The sequence below is a fragment of the Diadema setosum genome, chromosome 11, assembly GCF_964275005.1.
Source record: "Diadema setosum chromosome 11, eeDiaSeto1, whole genome shotgun sequence".
In the NCBI taxonomy this organism is placed as follows: domain Eukaryota; kingdom Metazoa; phylum Echinodermata; class Echinoidea; order Diadematoida; family Diadematidae; genus Diadema; species Diadema setosum.
The window spans coordinates 20,370,980-20,392,138 of NC_092695.1; the positions used below are offsets into that span (position 1 = coordinate 20,370,980).

The 21,159-nt window shown below is 39.2% G+C and overlaps 1 protein-coding gene across 1 annotated transcript; it reads left to right on the forward strand.

The window, feature by feature from the left end:
• Positions 1-407: 407 nt before the first annotated feature.
• LOC140235340 (uncharacterized) lies at positions 408-2,885 on the forward strand. The gene has a single exon (XM_072315368.1). It carries the CDS (start codon positions 408-410, stop codon positions 2,883-2,885), a length of 2,478 nt encoding a protein of 825 aa, XP_072171469.1.
• The last annotated feature ends 18,274 nt before the right edge of the window (positions 2,886-21,159 follow it).

Here is a 21,159-nt window from a genome sequence, read left to right on the forward strand (position 1 = left end):
AAAGTGTGATAAACTGATCTTATGTAAGTCTGAGGTTGAGACTACTGTACTATCATTTCCGCTCTTGCTCTCACCCTCTCTACTTCCAGCCCTGTTTTCTCTCCTCTCTGATAACAGTAACTCTCTGTTCTTCCTATGCCACAATATCTATCATCTTTCTCTTATCTGCTGTAAGACGCCAGTGGTTAGACTGGATGCATTCCTTACTGACCACTGCTGACCACAACCCCTTCCGTTCCCATGGAACTCACTGTATAAAAGATGTACATAGACTGAAATAAAGGCAGTCCGGTAATTGCAGCCACTGAGTCAATGTCTACTTTCTTTTGCGTGCATATAACCTAGCTATATACTTCACACATATATTAAGGTTATAATACTGGCGACGAGGATTAAACTTCTGTATTATGGCTGGTCTGGTAGGAAATATTGAAGAATTCCGAGAGGGAATCGACTGGTGCCAATACATAGAGAGATTGGACCTGTACTTCAAAGCCAATGGGATTGAAGCAGAGGAGAAGAGGCAAGCTACATTGCTGACTGTCATCGGGCCAGCAGCTTACAGTCTTCTTCGCAGTCTTGTTTCTCCAGCCAAGCCAGCGGACAAGAAGTATGCTGAACTTGTCCAGGTAATGACGGAGCATTACACCCCAGCACTAAGTGAGATTGTTGAACGGTGCAAGTTCAACAGCCGTTTCCGAAAAGACTCAGAAACAATCAGTGAATTCATAGCTGCACTAAAGTCAATGGCAGAGCACTGCAATTATGGTTCTACTCTAGGTGAGATGATTCGCGATCGATTAGTCTGCGGCATCAGACATGATCGGATCCAACGTATTCTTCTAGCTGAGAAGAAGCTTGATCTCACTAAGGCCGTTGACATTGCGACAAGTGTGGAGATGGCAGAAAGAAATGTGTGTGATCTTCAATCAACACAGGCTCCACGCGGAAATGGTGCGACTAACAAAGTGTTCAAGCAGCAGGCAGGACACAAAAAGAACAAAACCGGAGCTCAACATCGCAACTCGTGCTATCGCTGTGGACAGGGGCACGAGAAGGGCAAGTGCAAAGCAGTCGACGCCACTTGCCATAATTGCGGAAAGCGTGGACACTTTGCAAAAGTCTGCCGGAGCAAGACTAATTCCGGGCAGAGAACGGAGGTCCAAACGCAGTTCCTAGCTGAGATTAGCGCGGAACAGTCGACACCACCCAGGGACAACATGGAGGAGCTAGAGTACTTCATGCACAAGGCGCAGGCATCGCCAAAAAAGGAGGCTCCGATGTTGCTCGAGTTGGGGATTTCCCATAATAACACTGTGATGGAGATCGATACAGGAGCTACCCTATCGATAGTGAGCGAGGCAACTTATCGGGCATGGAAACATCAACCCCAGCTGTCACAGTCTGATGTGGTGTTAAGAACTTACACAGGGGACAAAATACCGGTAGTGGGCGCATGCAAAGTGAATGTGAGGCATGATGCCCAGGTCCTGGAACTTCCCTTGCTAGTTGTTGAAGGTGATGGGCCGAATTTACTGGGGAGGAACTGGCTAGCACGGCTAAAGCTGGACCCTAGTATGCGCATCCCCAAACCAGCAGACTACGTGCTAGTTATGCAACACCTGGAGTCAACACCCGTCACACCGACATCGATCAGGCAGTGGACCGCGAAGGATCCAACTTTGTCGCGAGTGCGCGAATATGTTCTTCGTGGATGGCCGTTAAAGTGTGATGAGGAAATTTCGCCTTATTTCAGGAGGCGGGATGAGTTGTGTGTGTATGATGGCTGCATCATGTGGGGAGCACGTGTTGTGATACCTCCACAAGGGAGAAATCAGCTCACTGAGGAGCTGCATGAAGCTCATCCCGGGATCTCGCGAATGAAATCGCTTGCTCGCAGTTATTTCTGGTGGCCTGGGATGGATGGTGACCTGGAGAGCAAAGTGAAAAATTGCAAGGAGTGTCAGCAATCTCGTAAGTTGCTGCCAGCAGCACCACTTCATCCATGGGAGTGGCCACGAAAGCCATGGTCACGAATCCACTTGGATTATGCAGGGCCATTCATGGGCCGTATGTTTCTTGTGTTGGTAGATTCGCATTCGAAGTGGATGGATGTCTTTCCAGTCTACAAGGCAACCAGCTCAATCACAATTGAGAAGCTACGCGAAACCTTCGCGATACATGGCCTGCCAGAGCTTATTGTCACCGACAATGGAAGCGTGTTCACAAGCGACGAATTTCAGCAATTTCTACAGCTGAATGGAATCCGTCATGTTCGCACTGCACCTTTTCATCCATCATCAAATGGGCTGGCAGAGAGGGCAGTGCAGTCCTTCAAAGCTGCAATGAAGCGCATGACCAACGGCACAATCGAAACGAAGTTGTCGCGATTTCTGATGGCATACCGCATCACACCTCATCCAACAACCGGGACCCCTCCTGCGCAACTTCTCTTCAATCGCATTCCCCGTTCGCGATTTGATTGTGTGAAACCCAACATGGAGGAGCGCGTTCAGCGAAAGCAACATGATCAGAAACAGAAGCACGATCAGCGTGCTAAAGCTCGCGATTTTTGCATCGGAGATCGCGTGTACGTGAAAAACTTCGCCAGCGGTCCGCAGTGGATGCCAGGCGAAGTCATCTCCATCGACGGCGTCCAATATACGCTGAGGCTGGCAGATGATCGCATCTGCAGGCGACACATTGAGCACATCCGACGTCGCTATAACAACGACGATATGACCGCGGATGTGTTCCTTCCTCATCCACGTGGGGAGGGGAACAACAACGCACAACAAGACCATGATGACGAAGCACCGGCACTTCGCAGGTCTAACCGCCAGCGAAAATACCCCGAACGCTTTGGGGAGCCAATACCACATTGAGGAGGCAGTTGTAAATAACACTTGTAAAAATGCCGGACACTTTGGACAATTCAAGGTTGAAATTAAGTTCAAAGTTAAGAAAGCATGATTTTGTAACTCCTTGTTTCACAGCTGAACTCAAATGGACAGTTCATTTGGACATTATAATTTTGGTTTTCGTGTGTTGATACATTTGACGTGGTACACACACACAGTTATACCTCCCTGAATATAAGAAAGGTGACTTCAGAATATAACAAACTGCAAAATAAGTCGAACAGACCGAATTGATTAGATAATGTATTATATATGGATATGTTGACATTTGGAAGCTTTGGGGATAATATTCAAATAAGATACTGATATTCAAAAGAATTAAGATTTCACTTTTGGGTTAAATAATGTTGTGTTAATTGATGAGAACCATTTTTGGAAAAAACCAAAAACAATTCTAAGGGGGAGGAGTGTGATAAACTGATCTTATGTAAGTCTGAGGTTGAGACTACTGTACTATCATTTCCGCTCTTGCTCTCACCCTCTCTACTTCCAGCCCTGTTTTCTCTCCTCTCTGATAACAGTAACTCTCTGTTCTTCCTATGCCACAATATCTATCATCTTTCTCTTATCTGCTGTAAGACGCCAGTGGTTAGACTGGATGCATTCCTTACTGACCACTGCTGACCACAACCCCTTCCGTTCCCATGGAACTCACTGTATAAAAGATGTACATAGACTGAAATAAAGGCAGTCCGGTAATTGCAGCCACTGAGTCAATGTCTACTTTCTTTTGCGTGCATATAACCTAGCTATATACTTCACACATATACTAAGGTTATAATAAAAAGTTTATTCGATATATCGGTTTTGAAATGGCTGAGATATCCAAAAACAAGGTGAAACAAAGAGATCCTAATAAAGTTGTGGCATGTCGCCTTTTATTATTAGCACTTTTTTGGATATCTCAGCCATTTGAAAACCAATTTTCATCAAATAAATGTTGAATCCTTCTTAAAATTACATGTTCTTTCATAGGAGGCTTTTCATTATCTCACTTAGGAATGTTCAAAACATGAATCCCCACCTCAACCAGTACTGTACAGTCCCTTTAAGATATGTCGATATATACATCGAATATTATGTGAGAGGATATTTCAACCACCTAAGTCAGAAAGGAAATGGGAAGAAATTTTTAATCAAAACTTAGACTGGACTGAAATATATTATGTTCCTTATACATCTACTTTGATCAAAGACTTCGTTATTTTCAGTACAAAATTTTACATAGAAATATTGGTGTTAACAAATTACTTTTTGCAATGGGGATATCTGACACACACCTCTGTACGTTTTGTTCGAGCTCCACAGAACCAATCGCACATCTATTTTGGGAATGTAACGCTACCCAAAAATTTATCGCTCAAATACAAAAAAAAAAAAAAAAAATATGTTACAGAATAAAATTCAAATTACTAAAAGTTCCTTTATACTTGGTTCGACAGAAAATCCAAAATATTACAACGTGGTTTATTTGTACGCAAATTACTTCATATTTTCTGTCAGAAATAAAAAGAAATCGTTACATTTTAGCCAATTTTGTCAATTCTTGAAACAAGCATGACAAGCAAAGAAAGTAGACGAATATATGTCTGAGAAAACCAAAGGTTTTGTATCTAATATTGATTGGAATCGTATCTACATTGTTTGATTGTTTCGCAGTTACCTGTCAAATTTCGATCATTTGTCTTTATGTACTGCATGTGACATTATTTTATTTTGTACCTGAATGTTTATATGAATAAATTTTCTTTGTGAAAAAAAAAGTAGCTTAGCCAAAGAAGCCCGGCCTGTTTCGGGTTAAGTGGATGAAAGTTCAATTGAAAAAAATCTGAAATGCATATTGGTAGGTGAAATAAAATCCTACAGCCACTTGAAACAGGTGAATGGTATTCGCAATTAATATATATATATATATATATATATATATATATATATATATATATATATATAGTGTACATTGTTCGGTAATACAGTAGACAGTATGTTTTTATCTATTTGAAAGAAATAATATAGAATAAAGTCTTCATTTATTTTTATATCTTCTGTACAAGAATTTTTGTTATGAAAAACTTGAAATCAAAGAAGGAATGCCTGTACCATAGTCAAGTTAACGGCAACTAACAAACGTTATTTTAGATTTGATAACATACCTCATTTGATATCTGAACATGGCATGCCTACACATGTTATCCTTGGGTTTTCTGTTTATGATGGTCATTATTATGTGTGTGTGTGTGTGTGTGTGTGCGTATGTGTGTGTTTCTTTTTTCTCTCTCTCTTTTTAATGATGAATTTTTCATGATTGGAATGCCTGGTGTTGAAATTTTAAGTTTAATTTCAATATTCAAGAAAGCATTATTTACGCAAGAAATTTAGTACCTCCTGGATAGAACAATGTTTTTATTTGCGTAAAAAGTGTGATTTTTCTGTTTTGTAATATTATATTTGCATTGATTTGGATGTAAACAAATAAGATTATGGGAGGAAGAGAAAAATCAGAGAGGGAGGAAAAAGAAAGGGTAAAGGGGATGGGACAAAGAATAGAGGACAACCGAGGCTTGGAGGGCAGCTGCGGAGAGCTTGAGTGGGTTTGTTTGGTTTAGGTATAACATGACTTCCATCTAGTCCAGGCGCAGCGACCCATAAAAAGTGACTTTCTGCGAGGTGGTTCAACCCACCCCGCAGAAAAGGTTTGTCTGCATGGGGTGGTCGGTTGGACCCTATGGAACACCCCTAGGTAGTATGTGATATCAAATTGTGGTATCAATGAAATTTTACAGGCCATTTTAGTTGAGACATGACCATATTCTTCGAGGAAGCGTCTGCGCACACTAAGACTACTACACGTACCACTAGCACTGCTACAGGCGCCAATGCCAGTGGTGCGTGTTATAGTCTTAGCGTACAAAGACTTTTTCCGCGACAAACATCGGTTTTTGCCTGCAAACTAACTTTTCACGCTAAGCTTGGGTCGGTGTAGTGTAGTTTCCAGACGTTTTTATTTCGTCTGTATTTCTCCGAGTTGAAGCAAGCCAAGTGAGAGTGCATACCCAGCGATTGTGACGCCCGAACTATTTTTTTGTGGCAATCATTGAGCATGCACCCTCACTCGGCTTAGCGCAATACAGCGGGCTTCTGCACAACACACAAGCTGTAACTCAGAGAAATAAAGGCGAAATAAAAACAGCTAGAAATTAAGACTAGGGTCGGTAACGCTTGTCGCTATTGGGGCACTGAAAATGACAAAATTATCACAGTTTTGCATTTATTTCACGAAGGATTCATCGAAACGCCTTAAAACTATATATGTGCATGTTGCTAGAGATGTCAGCAATACAATGGGATACATTGTAAGGTATAATATTGTGCATGGTTACCATGGCAACCGGATGCCTACAGGTGATTGGTAACTCCCAAAAATATCTGGAATTTAGACAGGTTTGTTTCTTTTGCCTTTCGTGCACATCACTCATTGTAGATGAGCTCTACACTGTAAAATTAGTCTGGATAAAAAGGGAAAAGACGCCCAAGATTTTTCCCTCATTCTCTCCTCAGCATTAATATTCATTACTGCACTTTTTGAATAAAATTTACATATCATGATATTTCATTTTATTCTATATATATATATATATATATATAATTATATATGTATATTTTTTTTTCTACAATAGCTAACGAACACAAAAGTACGCTTAATTCTTTGATGGATAATCCAGCGCACGTGTATATTCCTTCTTTAGAAAGGAATTTATCGGTATTCTTGAATAAACTTCCTTTAAGAACATAAACAACCTTTAAGAACATAAACAATCAATTGCTTTCCTCAGCTCTTTTCCAGGATTGTTTTGAATAACCATCGCTCTGTAAATACTCGAAAGAGCTACTATAGAATATTGGCTTTGCTTTCTGTATTCATCTTATTTTTAAGGGAAATTTGTGTCCATACATTATTAAAAGCTATATACATTTGCCTATGCTTTGAAGTCAAATTTGTGTTTAAAGTACGACGGATGCAACTTTTTCATGCATTTTACAATTCGAGAATGATATCTTTCTTTCAATGGCCGTTTATTATGCCTTTGCTTACAAATTTTGCAGTAACTTGATAATGCTTCAAAATATTCTTCACATATACCTGATGTCGTACACTTTATGCAGAAGGAAGGACATGCTTATTGAGCTTTATGAAAAATTGGGCTTTAGGTTTTGAGTTATTGACAGCTTAATTCTGATTGGATAATACTGGTTGCCATGGCAACAGGGAAAACTTTTTAATTGAAAATCAATAAAAAAAATGTGTTTTTTTTATTGCATCTATAAGAAAAAAAAAACAATGTTTGCAGCAGCAGGAGGCATTTTGGGGGTTACCAGTCACCTTTAGGCATCCGGTTACCATGGTAACCATGCACAATATTATAACTTACAATGAATCCCACTGAATGGATGACATCTCTAGCAACATGTACATATATAGTTTTATGCAGTTTTGATGAATTCTTCATGAAATAAATCCAAAAACTGTGTGAGTTTGTCGTTTTCAGTGCTCCAAATAGCGACAAGCGTTTACCGACCCTAGTCTTAATTTCTAGTCGTTTTTTCGTCTTTATTTCTCTGAGTTGCAGCTTATGTATTATGCAGAAGCCCGTTGTATATATTGCGCTAAGTGGAGTGAGAGCACACACCCAGTGATTGCGATTCGGTCGTCACAATCACCAGGTATGCGCTCTCACTCGGCTTGCTTGAACTCTTGAAATAAAGACGAAATAAAAAACGGCTAGAAACTACACTACACCGAGCCCGGCTTGGCGTGAAAAGTTAGTTTGCAGGCAAAACCCTTGTTTATCGAAGAAAAAGTATATGCGCGCTAAGACTACTACACGCAGCACTGGCACTAGCCTTTAAACAAGGCGACTCGCTCTGCGTGCCCCCGTATAGCGCGTTTACCCCACAAACCTGTTGGCCGGCGAGCGGAGCGAGCCGCCTTTATCCACTCGTTCAGGGATGTGTACATTTGTCGTTGTTGCTGCTTTATATTCTTTGACAAATTTGCGTACAAATTTGACGCAGAAAATACACACGGCACACTACGGCACACACGGCACACTACTTAATATTAACGAGGCTTGCCTTGGTGCCGTGTGTATTTTCTGCGTACACATCCCTGAACGAGTGGATAAAGGCGGCTCGCTCCGCTCGCCGGCCAACAGGTTTGTGGGGTAAACGCGCTATACGGGGGCACGCAGAGCGAGTCGCCTTGTTTAAAGGCTACACTGGCACTGGCGCCTGTAGCAGTGCTAGTGGTGCGTGTAATAGTCTTGGCGTGCGCAGACTCTTTTACGTTTGTTCCAACAAATCATGATGAAAAGTGGCCAGTAAAATTCTACTGACACCACAATTTGGAACCACATACTACCTGGGGATGTTCATAGAGGTACCATCTACCACCTTGTCTGGTCAAACCTTTTCTGCTCGGTGGGTTGAACGAACTCCTTAATTAAGCCTCTTACAGGAATTAGCGCGTTGACTAATCCTGTTTTTGCTGTACAGTTGTATTTTTTTTCTATGTCAGTTGATATCAATCGGACAAAAAGAAATACTATTTGTTTATGTTATCATGTTCTGAGTTCTTTTCTGTGAAAGAAGTACACAGGAAAGGCATATATATATCTTTTGTTCAAATTATGTTACTTTGCTACAGCAATACCAATGGTTTTGACTCATGAATTTTGAACCCAATATCTACTTTAACCATCTTTATCTACTTTTATTCAACTGCGATGAAGTTTTTATTATTTTACACTAGATTAAAGTGTCACTTTAGATTCACTTTTAAATATCAAATGAATTGGCCCATATTTTGAACTAGTCTAAGGAAAATGCAATACTGTAACATCCATAGTACTGATATGCAAGACAGTCGTGGATTACCAAAAAAAGTATGGTAACTGTGTTACTACAAGATCGCACTGAGCTACAGTCAACATCCGTTTCTGTGTAAAGTGCAATGGTATTTTAATTGATAAGATTATATTCGGATTGTCTGGTATTCAAATAGTGCTGTTTCTGAAAATCATGCTTGGTACACACACACACACACACACACACACTCACACACAAAATAAGGAAGTTTTTTTTTTTTTTTTCAGCTGAATTGGTACTAGAAATATCTTACGTGAACAGTCTGGCCACGGCATCTTAGCTGGTGTACCGGTTGATCCGGCCAGCCAGCTCCCCTGGCTACAGTTGTAATACTGTTCCGGTAACTCCACAAATATGTACTTCCTGCTGCAAAACATCCTGCAAATTTGTCCTCCGAGTTGCTGCGTGCAGGCTATGGCCCCGTTGAGTGGTGGCGGAAAAGGCTGACATGAATAATCTGAGTTAGCGAAAAACAAGAGACAAAGAGAAGGGTTTTTTCACAAACGACTGGTATTTTGTAATAAGTAAGCCTATTGCCAATGTCCAAGTACACGTGCAGGGTTGTTGTTTTTTTCTCATTTCAGTGTATAGAATGAGAAGGATCAGCTCATGGCTACAGTCTTGTGATTTTTAAACTCTAATAAATTCCTCGGATTTTGTGATGCGATTTCTAAAGAGTTTCGTTTGCTTTCACATACATCAATTCTGTTGTCAACTTTATTATCATCAGTATTTGTTTTTTCCACGCTACTGAAATCTTATACAGTTTAAATCCAATACATTTACTTGTACATTGTATCACTGAGTAATTTACAGGTTAGCATGTGCAGCCAAGATGTTTACATGTTACAAGGCTGTCAACCGCACAAGAATAATGATGAATTGATCACGTGATGTCGGAGTATAGCGACAACGCTTTTGTAGAGAGCTCCCGTTTATATTCCGAATTTTGGTGGAAATACGCTGTATTTGGATCATATTTCTTCACATTATGGATGTAAGGAGAAGGGATTATAATTTCCGCTCTCAGACAAGTGGAAAACCTAAGCAACCGTCATCAAATACGAGAAAGGAACCGTCATATCTCAGTGGATGTGTTACTCGAAATTCAAGCACACAGGGAGCTATGCAGACCAGCGGATCTACTTGTGGCGCCACGAGCAGCACCATGGGCGGAGCCTCGCCCGCCAACACTTCAGCTACGTCTACGACTAGCATTGCGTCCCTGCTTCAGTCCAGCGACCATGCGGTCCCTACAGCTGCCGCGCCTCCTGAACTTCTCTCATTCATGAGGGAAATCAAGGACATGTTTCGCTCCTTCACGAGTCAGGTAAACACAAAACTCGACTCTGTAGTGAACGAAATAGCTTCGCTCAAGAATGACCTTGCATGCACGAAAAAGACTGTTTCTGACCTGAAAACGGGTCTAACTGATGCTTCTGATCGGCTGTGCACAGTGGAGAGGGATATCCTTCCTCAGCTGCGTATCTACATCGACAACAAAATCGAGGAATTAAATGAAAAACTTACCTTGAGCGAAATACATGACAGGAAGCAGAATCTCCTTGTCTATGGCGTACCACCTAAACACAACGAAAACATTCATGAAGTTGTCACTGAAGTACCTGATCCATACCTGAGTGGAACAAACTTCCAAGCTCTGTAGTTTGTGCAGTCTCACCTGAGCAGTTCAAGGAGCTCTTAAGGCTGCGTTCACATAGAAGTATACTATTCGGGTATTCGGGCTCGTTTTTCGAGGGCACGCGAATAGCTTGAATCGAACGATAGGATTTCCTCACACCGGTTCACGTAAGAGGGCACAGTGAAAGTACGAATAGCTGCGAAAAGTATAGCAAAGTGGGAATCGAGCTTGTTCGATTTTCTTGCAGCGTATACCGTCTCTCGTTTATGAAATAATGACACTTTTGGTCTGGATTTGCCCTTTAGCAAAAATAAGCATGTAGACTGACATTCTGATGCAGTTTAGAAATTGTTAATAAGATTTGCTGGGATGTAGGAGGAAGAAATCCTCACTGCATGGGATGGTGAGTTGACGGTGCGGGTGATGGTGTATTCGGTGCCCGAATACCGAATAGCGAATAGCGAATACCGAATACCGAATACCGAATACTTCTATGTGAACGCAGCCTAATGACCCATCTTAAAATCACACCTTGTGATTAAGCCCACACCCCTCCTCTCATCGTGCACACAAGTTGTATTCATCTTCGCGATAGGCTGCAGTTTATAGCCCTTTGAAGATAATAGAAGAAGAAGAAGAAGAAGAAGAAGAAGTACTTACCAACTTCCTGAACATCTCCACAAGGCTGCGTTCACATAGAAGTATTCGGTATTCGGTATTCGCTATTCGCTATTCGCTATTCGCTATTCGCTATTCGGGCCCCGAATACACCATCACCCGCACCGTCAACTCACCATCCCATGCAGTGAGGATTTCTTCCTCCTACATCCCATCAAATCTTATTAACAATTTCTAAACTGCATCAGAATGTCAGTCTACATGTTAATTTTTGCTAAAGAGCAAATCCAGACCAAAATTGTCATTATTTCATAAACGAGAGACGGTATACGCTGCAAGAAAATCGAACAAGTTCGATTCCCACTTTGCTATACTTTTCGCAGCTATTCGGTACTTTCGAATAGTGCCCTCCTATGTGAACCGGTGTGAGGAAATCCTATCGTTCGATTCAAGCTATTCGCGTGCCCTCGAAAAACGAGCCCGAATACCCGAATAGTATACTTCTATGTGAACGCAGCCCAACGGAGGCCTCGTCGATACCCATCATCAATGCTCATCGCTTGCCCCCAGCGATTCGTGGACCCCATGACTCTGGACGCCAGCCACCGGCTCTCATCATAAGATTCGCACGCATGACGGATAGAGACCGGCTCATGAACGCCTACGAGCATCGCCCCCGCCAACGCCGTGACCAAGGCCAGCAACCCCCACCTCCTGGTAGTGACGCCTCTCCAGCCCCGTACCCCTTCAGTCGAGTTTCCATCCGTACTGATCTTCCCCCGAAGATGAAGCGTGAGAGAGGGAGACTGGCAGCAACGGCATACAACATCAGGAAAAACAATGACCTATCGACCAGGATAAAGGTAGTTGGAACCAAAGTCATCCTCCAAACCAGGAAAAGTTCACGAAATGGAGGGAACGCCGACCGTTGAACTGACTGGAAGGAATAACATGTGAGATTAGTATCATTCGAATTTGTTTTACTCTTGGATATTACAGCCCGTCTCTAATGTGAATTGATATTATTTTCGCTCCATTCATATTTTTTCTCTATCTCATACTTCAAACAGTACAATAAGTATCACATGTAACTCTAGATGCTTATTACTTATTACTTTTATTTTCCTGCCGAAGTATTTGGTGACTCTGAATCTCTGTCTTAATTATCCGTTCTCATGTTTTCACTTCAAACCAGTCGCCATGTGGCTTACCCCTAATTCCCCCTAAATTAAATGGTAAATTATATAGCAAATCTCCCCTAAATAATATTGCAATTTATTGTTGAATTATATATCAAATTATAATAAAAATCCTCCTTTTGTATGCAGTGACTCATCTTATAATTCTGTTGTTGTCAGTTACGAGATCAACTGAATTGTGAATTCAATACATTGCTGTTTGTAAGCCTCACTCCAAAACTGTCACTAAAGTCACTGACGCGATACATAGCATGTCCTCCACATTCCTCCAATTTCGCATGTTTTTGTCTGAAATCATCATGCTCAAACTTATAATTACCCCATTCAAAAAATACTGAGTAGTGTATGTTATCTTCTTTTTTTTAATCTGCCAATGAGGAACTAAATTTTGTGTTATGTCAACGACTTATTTTCATGCTATCAAACCGATGTCTGTTATGCGTCCAGCTAAATTTACGATTTGTATGTATACATTTCTGTTGTGTATCTCCCTTAAAGAAGGATACTGAAGGCACTTGGGCGACTTACAGTAATTTCCCACATGATTCTTCTTATCCTAATTGCATAGAGAGTGCATAGAACTCGTCCATACACCCTCCATTGATATCCACTTGTGTGTATTCCTTAAGAGTGTTTCGTTTGCCTTATACTCATAATGTGTTTAACATATTCTTGCATTATAAGACGCTATGGAATCCAAATAACACTCATTCTTTGTGCAGTTCTTAAAGGGGCATTCCGGACGATTTTCATAATTTCTAGTACATAAATCAACAGCTTCATGTATAGATTTGTAGAATTTATTGTGGTTCTTGAGCAGAGAAACAGTACTTTCAAAAACCTTAAACAAATTACACTGAACAAAGATGATGACATAGGAGCCTCACATATCTCAGAAATGTAGCAGTGTCATTCCATTAGGCTGCGTTCACATAGAAGTATACTATTCGGGTATTCGGGCTCGTTTTTCGAGGGCACGCGAATAGCTTGAATCGAACGATAGGATTTCCTCACACCGGTTCACATAGGAGGGCACTATTCGAAAGTACCGAATAGCTGCGAAAAGTATAGCAAAGTGGGAATCGAACTTGTTCGATTTTCTTGCAGCGTATACCGTCTCTCGTTTATGAAATAATGACAATTTTAGTCCGGATTTGCCCTTTAGCAAAAATAAGCATGTAGACTGACATTCTGATGCAGTTTAGAAATTGTTAATAAGATTTGCTGGGATGTAGGAGGAAGAAATCCTCACTGCATGGGATGGTGAGTTGACGGTGCGGGTGATGGTGTATTCGGGGCCCGAATAGCGAATACCGAATAGCGAATACCGAATACCGAATACCGAATACTTCTATGTGAACGCAGCCTTACAATACCGCATGCTTGCAAGGTCACCTGTGTGTAATCTATGCGTGCCTTCTTCTTTTGTGCTGCTTCCTTGAGCCACATCTCATGCATTCTTATGGTGAGGCTGCCATGTCATCATCCTTGTTCATTGCAATTTGTTATAAACTTCGAAAACATTCTTATTTTTTATCTCAATCATCATAAATCCTGAAACTCTGTACCTAGTATAACTAATTTATATATGTTCAAATGTAAAAAAATCATCCGGAGGTCTCCTTTAGGCTGCGTTCACATAGAAGTATTCGGTATTCGCTATTCGGTATTCGCTATTCGGTATTCGCTATTCGGGCCCCGAATACACCATCACCCGCACCGTCAACTCACCATCCCATGCAGTGAGGATTTCTTCCTCCTACATCCCAGCAAATCTTATTAACAATTTCTAAACTGCATCAGAATGTCAGTCTACATGCTTATTTTTGCTAAAGGGCAAATCCAGACCAAAACTGTCATTATTTCATAAACGAGAGACGGTATACGCTGCAAGAAAATCGAACAAGTTCGATTCCCACTTTGCTATACTTTTCGCAGCTATTCGGTACTTTCGAATAGTGCCCTCCTATGTGAACCGGTGTGAGGAAATCCTATCGTTCGATTCAAGCTATTCGCGTGCCCTCGAAAAACGAGCCCGAATACCCGAATAGTATACTTCTATGTGAACGCAGCCTTAAGGGTCTATACCCCTCAATTGAAGGTCTCGGTGTCTTTGAAACCTATTCCACTCCCCTATTGGTATTCACACACTATAAGACGCATTTATTTTATGTATGTATACATGTGTACTCCTAATTGGATTCTAATTGTCGTTTTCCCAATACTCATAATGTCTTCAGTTGTATCCGTTTTCACAATGCCCATGGATTTTTTTCCCCAATCATATGCAATTGTTTCAACCCGAGTTAGAAAACGACGAGAGGGTCATTACGTGTATGTTCTCCTTATGCATCCCTTACAACCCCCCCCCCCCACACACACTAATCGAGTGCAGTCACCTCAACCACTTACTTTACATGCTTTATAGCCAGATCAGCTATAATTTCAATCTGCATTTTGATCCGTCCTGTATACCTCCCCTGTTATGTAACATTGCGCGTGAACTGTTTTCAAATTTTTCTATATACTTGTTATGTAACAGGACGCGTGAACTGCTCCGCACATTTTTCGTACCTTTTGTAAGTCAATGCCCGGTAAAACTTGACCGAGAAGGTCGTTTGTCTACCTCTAATTCCTCGCAAGTTCACCCACCTTGTAAAAACTGAATTGCATATGCATGTGTTTAAAACAGTCTAGCATTTCACATGCCGTTTTTTTTTTTTTTTTTTTTTTTTTTTTTTTTTAGCACGTGCCTATGAAATATTTGTCTATCCCATCTCCGTCCTCTTCACCCGCCCCAACAAGCACTTTGTTTGTTTCATTTCTTTCTACTCTTTATATGCATGAACGCCTATAATTTCCACTGTTTTCCTCCACCTTGTCAAACAATACAAATTACACATGCAACCAGTGCGTTTAAAACTCCGGCAGGGTTGAATCGGGAGCGGAGGTGGGACATGCAGTACATCCTTCTCTGAATAATAGGATCTGTTTATTTATTCATGTATCCAAATATACATGTATGTACAGCGCTTTCCCTGAGATTTTGGAATGATCTGTTGTTGTTGTTTTTGTTTCCTTCCCTTTTGTACGTATGGTATTCAGTTCGCATACAGCTGTTGTCCCATCTGCCCATGCGAGGGTTTTCAGTAGTACAATACTATATTATTGTTTACTCATTACAGCTGCTGTTGTCCGACATACGTAAGGCTGCGTTCACATAGAAGTATTCGGTATTCGCTATTCGCTATTCGGGCACCGAATACACCATCACCCACACCGTCAACTCACCATCCCATGCAGTGAGGATTTCTTCCCCCTACATCCCATCAAATCTTATTAACAATTTCTAAACTACATCAGAATGTCAGTCTACATGCTTATTTTTGCTAAAGGGCAAATCCAGACCAAAATTGTCATTATTTCATAAACGAGAGACAGTATACGCTGCAAGAAAATCGAACAAGCTCGATTCCCACTTTGCTATACTATTCGCAGCTATTCGGTACTTTCGAATAGTGCCCTCTTATGTGAACCGGTGTGAGGAAATCCTATCGTTCGATTCAAGCTATTCGCGTGCCCTCGAAAACGAGCCCCGAATACCCGAATAGTATACTTCTATGTGAACGCAGCCTAATGTCTGCAAATTAATTTAAACCTGTTTCACTCACGTACTGGTATTCTCACACTATAATAGTCATGATGACAATATTCTACGTACACGTGACGTATGTACATGTGTATCCCCATTTTGATTCACCTTGTCGGCATTATCGATCCCAATACTCATAGGCCCGAATTCATGAAGGTGGTACAAATGAAACCATGGTTTAAACCATGGACAAAAACCATAGAGCGCCAAGTGTCGCATGGAATAGTTCGTTACGAAATCAGTCATTTCGTCGATGAAATGATTATTTTGTAACGAAATGACAACATTTTGTAACTAAATGAACATTTCGTCCACGAAATGATAATTTCGTTAACAAAACGGTTATTTTGTCGACGAAATGACCAATATCGTAACGAAATATTCCGTGCGACACTTGGCACTCCATGGTTTTTGTCCATGGTTTAAACCATGGTTTCATTTGTACCACCTTCGTGAATTCGGGCCATTATGTTTTCAGTGGTATTCTTTTTCACAATGCCCATGGTTGGTTTTTTTTTTTTTTTTAATCGTATGTATCTGTTTCAATCCGAGCTAGAATACGACCAGAGGGTCATTACGTGTATGTTCTCTTTATTTCCACCCCACAACTATCGAGAGTAGTCACCTCAGCCACTTACCTTCAGATCAGCTATAATTTTAATGTGCATTCTGATGCGTCCTGAATACCCCTATGTAACCCCTGTGTACCCCTCCTTGTTATGTAACATAGCACGAGAATTGTTTTCACATTTTTTCACACTTCTTTAGTAAGCCAATGGAGGGTAACACTAGACCGAGAAGGTTGTTAATCTGCCTTGGTTGCACGCAAGTTCGCCCAACCAGTAAGAATTGGATTGTATATCAGGGAGGTGGGACTGTGTTAAATCAGCCTCAGCATTTTACATGCTGATTTTTTTTTTTTTTTTTTTTTTTTTTTTTGGCGACACATGCCTAGCATGAAATATATGTCTATCCCTCCTCCGCCCTCTTCACCTTCCTCAGCAAAATACTTTGTTTGTTTTATTTATATATATATTTTTTTTTTTGCTCTTTTTACAAGTGAGCGCCTATAATTCCACTGTTTTTTCCCCACTTTGTCAAACAATAGAAGTTAGTTTCCATATATATGCAACCAGTGCGATGAACTCCGGGAGGGTTGAATCGGGAGCGAAGGTGGGATATACAGTACATCTTTTTTTCGAACAATAGCCCGGTTTATTTGTGCATCCAAATAATAAATGACGCTTTCCCTAGGACTTTGGAATGAAGTGTTTTTTTTTTCTTATTATTACCTTGTCACCTTTTGTAAACTTGGTATCTAGTTCACATACAGCTGTTGCCCCGTCTGCCCCTTCGAGGGCTGTCAGTATTATGTTGTTCACTCATTTCAGCAGTTGTCCGACATGGCTATTGTGTAATGTCAGCATATTATTTTAACTTAATTATTCTGATTCTGTGTGAACGCAGCCTTATGTACAGCCTTATGTACGATGTATAATGAATGTTAGACTTCCGGGCCTTGATAATATTATGATACTACATAATGATCCAAGAAATGAAAGGGGTTTTATTTTTTACACGCATTTATTATGCATTCACTATATTTTCATCTTATAAATCTATCATTATTTCCTATAAACATATACGAATAATTTTTCCACATTCGGGAGCTATCTCTATCTCCATGTCCGTTTATATGCATGCACTGGTTCTGTCAAAGTTCTTTTACAGGCTTTGACTATTTGTGTGTACGCTTTCTTCCTGTGTTGTTAATGTATTCTATGTTCTTTGATTATGTTGCCTAAAGTCTATGTTTTCATGAATTTGCCTACTCGCTGTACTATCCGTGAACCCGGAATTGTTCGTGCATCTTTTGTGCCAAAAATTTTCATTCCTCTGCTAACTCGTCAGTTGACATGCCTTCATATACCTTATGCCTCTTTTTATGGCTAATCGACTTAATGTAGCATTTGATTCCCTTGATGATGATGAACTCTTTGATCTGTTTAGACGTTCCCCTTCGGAATTGAGTCGGAATAAGTCACAATCGTCTGCTTTTTTTGACGATCTTATTGCCAATAATGTGAACTCATCTTCAAAAGATATATACAATGAATATGATTTTGAATATGACTCCCCTCAAATTCCTTCTAAATATGTAACTGTTGACCAATTTAAAGATTATACAAAAAGTTTTCCACAAAGTATATTTTCCATGTTACATTTAAATATAAGGAGTATTAATAAACATTTTGATGAGTTACAGATATCATTAGATAATCAAAATAAACAACAAATTTCAGTAATAGGTTTAACTGAAACATGGTTATCATTTGACGTTAATTTGCCATATGCATTACATGGTTATGATTTTATTGTTAATAATAAAGTAAACAGGACGGGTGGTGGAGTCGCTTTTTATTTATCTAAAAATTTTGAACTTAGTGTTTGTGATGAATTAAATGTAATAAATGAAATTGTAGAGACTTTGTTTGTGGAAATTTGTATTCCGCAAAGTAAGAATATTATAATTGGTATTGTTTATAGACCCCTAAGTTCTATTTCCAAAGATTTTTTGAATTGTATGACAAATTTATTAAAAAGTCCTATTTATTAATAAAAGCATTTTCATAATGGGTGATTTTAATATCGATTTGATTAAGAATGATGATAACACATCTCAAGAATTTCTTGAAATGTTTTTGTCAGCCTCTTTCTTGCCATTAATTTCGAAGCCATCTTGTGTTACAAATCACTCCGCAACCCTCCTTGATAATATTTTTTTTTTCTAATTCTGTGCAGATTTTAAATTCTGTTATAATTTTATCTGATATAACTGATCATTTCCCTATTATAACATGTTTTGATCTTAAACATTTGGTTAATAGGTTTCAGTTTTCTTCATTTAGACGTAGAGCTTCACCGGAAAAATTTGGCTAGTCTTGGTGCTTGCTTAGATAGGGCTGACTGGTCTAGTGTTTATGATAATTATGATGTAAATGCATCATTTGAAAATTTTTCAGGGATTATGAATAAATATTTAGATGAATATATTCCTAAATTAAAAGATAAGTCAGTTAATTATAAAACGTCTCCTAAACTTCCATGGATTTCAAAATCTGTTCTTCGTGCAATAAATAGGAAAAATAGGTTATACTATAAATTCAAAATGAAAAAAACTGAGAAGTCAAAACATAAATACACTTCGTATAAAAACATTTTAACGAAGATTATACGGTTGGAAAAGAGGAAATATTATATGATTCAGTTAGAAAAATATAAACATGATATAAAGAATACATGGAAGGTATTGAAGCAGGCTATGAATATATCAAAAAAGAAATTAAATATCACAAAGTTAAAACATGATAATAAAATTGTTGAAGATCCTAACGATATAGTTAATATTTGTAACTCTTATTTTTCAATGATTGGGGAAAATCTGGCAGAAAAAGGACCACAGTCAAATACGCATTTTTCTACATTCTTAGGTCAACCTAATTCTAGTTTGTTTTTTTTTTTTTGTTCCAACAACCAAATATGAAATAATAGATATGTTACTGCAATGAATAATAAGCGAAGTGCTGGTTATGATGATATACCGGTAAGTAATTTTATTTTAAAGGGAATTATATCATCAATTGCTGACCCACTTTCACATATTTTCAATAAATCTATACTAAGTGGTGTTTTTCCTGAATTTATGAAAATAGCTAAGGTTTTTCCTTTATTTAAAAAAGGAGATGAATTTGATTTACGTAATTATAGACCCATTTCATTGCTTTCATCCTTATCTAAAATTTTGGAAATATTGGTGTTTGTAATAACAATTAATTTTCTTAATTTTCATAATGTTTTTACAAATTCTCAATTTGGGTTTCGTCAGAAAGACAGTACCATTCATGCCCTTTTGAAGTTTATTGACCACGCCGCGCATTGGTACTATTGATAATCATTCTCATCTTATTGGTATCTTCCTGGACTTCTCCAAGGCCTTCGATACGATAAATCATGAAATTTTATTATATAAATTGTCTCATTATGGAATACGGGGGAAGGCCTTGGGGTGGTTCAGGAGTTACCTACAAAATCGAAAACAATATGTATCTCTGAACGGGAACGACTCAAATCTAGAATGTATTGAATGTGGCGTCCCACAGGGTAGCTTATTAGGACCTTTACTTTTTATCATTTATATTAATGACTTTTGTAGATCATCTTATCTTTTTGCTGATGATTCCAACGTTTTCTTTTCTCACCGAAATCTAGATACTCTCGTACGCATTGTTAATTCCGAATTGAAAAAAAGTTACTCAGTGGATGAGAGCTAATAAATTATCACTTAATCTCCAGAAAACTAAGTATATGCTTTTTAGCAATTCCGTAGGAGCTTTGCGCACAAATATCATTTTTGATGACACTCTGCTAGAACGTGTATCTCATATAAAATTCCTTGGTATCACAGTGGACGATAAACTTTCATGGAGACCGCACATTATTAACATTAGTACCATAATTTCTCGTAATATTGGTATCATAAATAGACTCAAGTCTCATATTCCAATGTCCTCTTTGTTGACCTTGTATTTTTCTCTAATTTTGCCGTATCTTAATTACGGACTCCTAGCATGGGGTAGTGCTCATCAAACTTCGTATTATTTGTGGCGTCCCGCCACGTTCCCATTCAGAGCCACTGTTTAATAAACATAAGATTTTGAAAATTAAAGATTTGTATTTTTTACAGCTTGGTCAGGTTATGTTTAATTACAATGCAAATGCACTTCCCAGTATTTTCAATTCAATGTTTCCACGGAAGGAACCAGTTTTTTCATAATTATCCCACTAGGCAATCTAATGAGTTTCATTTGCCCCTCCTGAGAACTTTATTAGCTCGGAGTACATTTATGTACACCGGTCCTAGATTTTGCAATTCATTAAGCTGTGAAATAAAAAATTCCCCTTCTTTGCATTCTTTTAAGCGCAAGTTGAAATCATTTCTCTTAAATCCTCTCTGATATATTTCTTTATTAGTTAGATCTAATCAACCTCAGGGTTCATCATCCATCCACCAATCTTTCGATCACTGGCTTCATTATTACGTAATAGATTACGTGTTTTATTATGTAATAGCCATCAAATCCTTGCACAGCTGCGTGCAGTACCAGCCCTCTTCAATCACCCCCTGTTCCATTTCCCTAGTTCAGC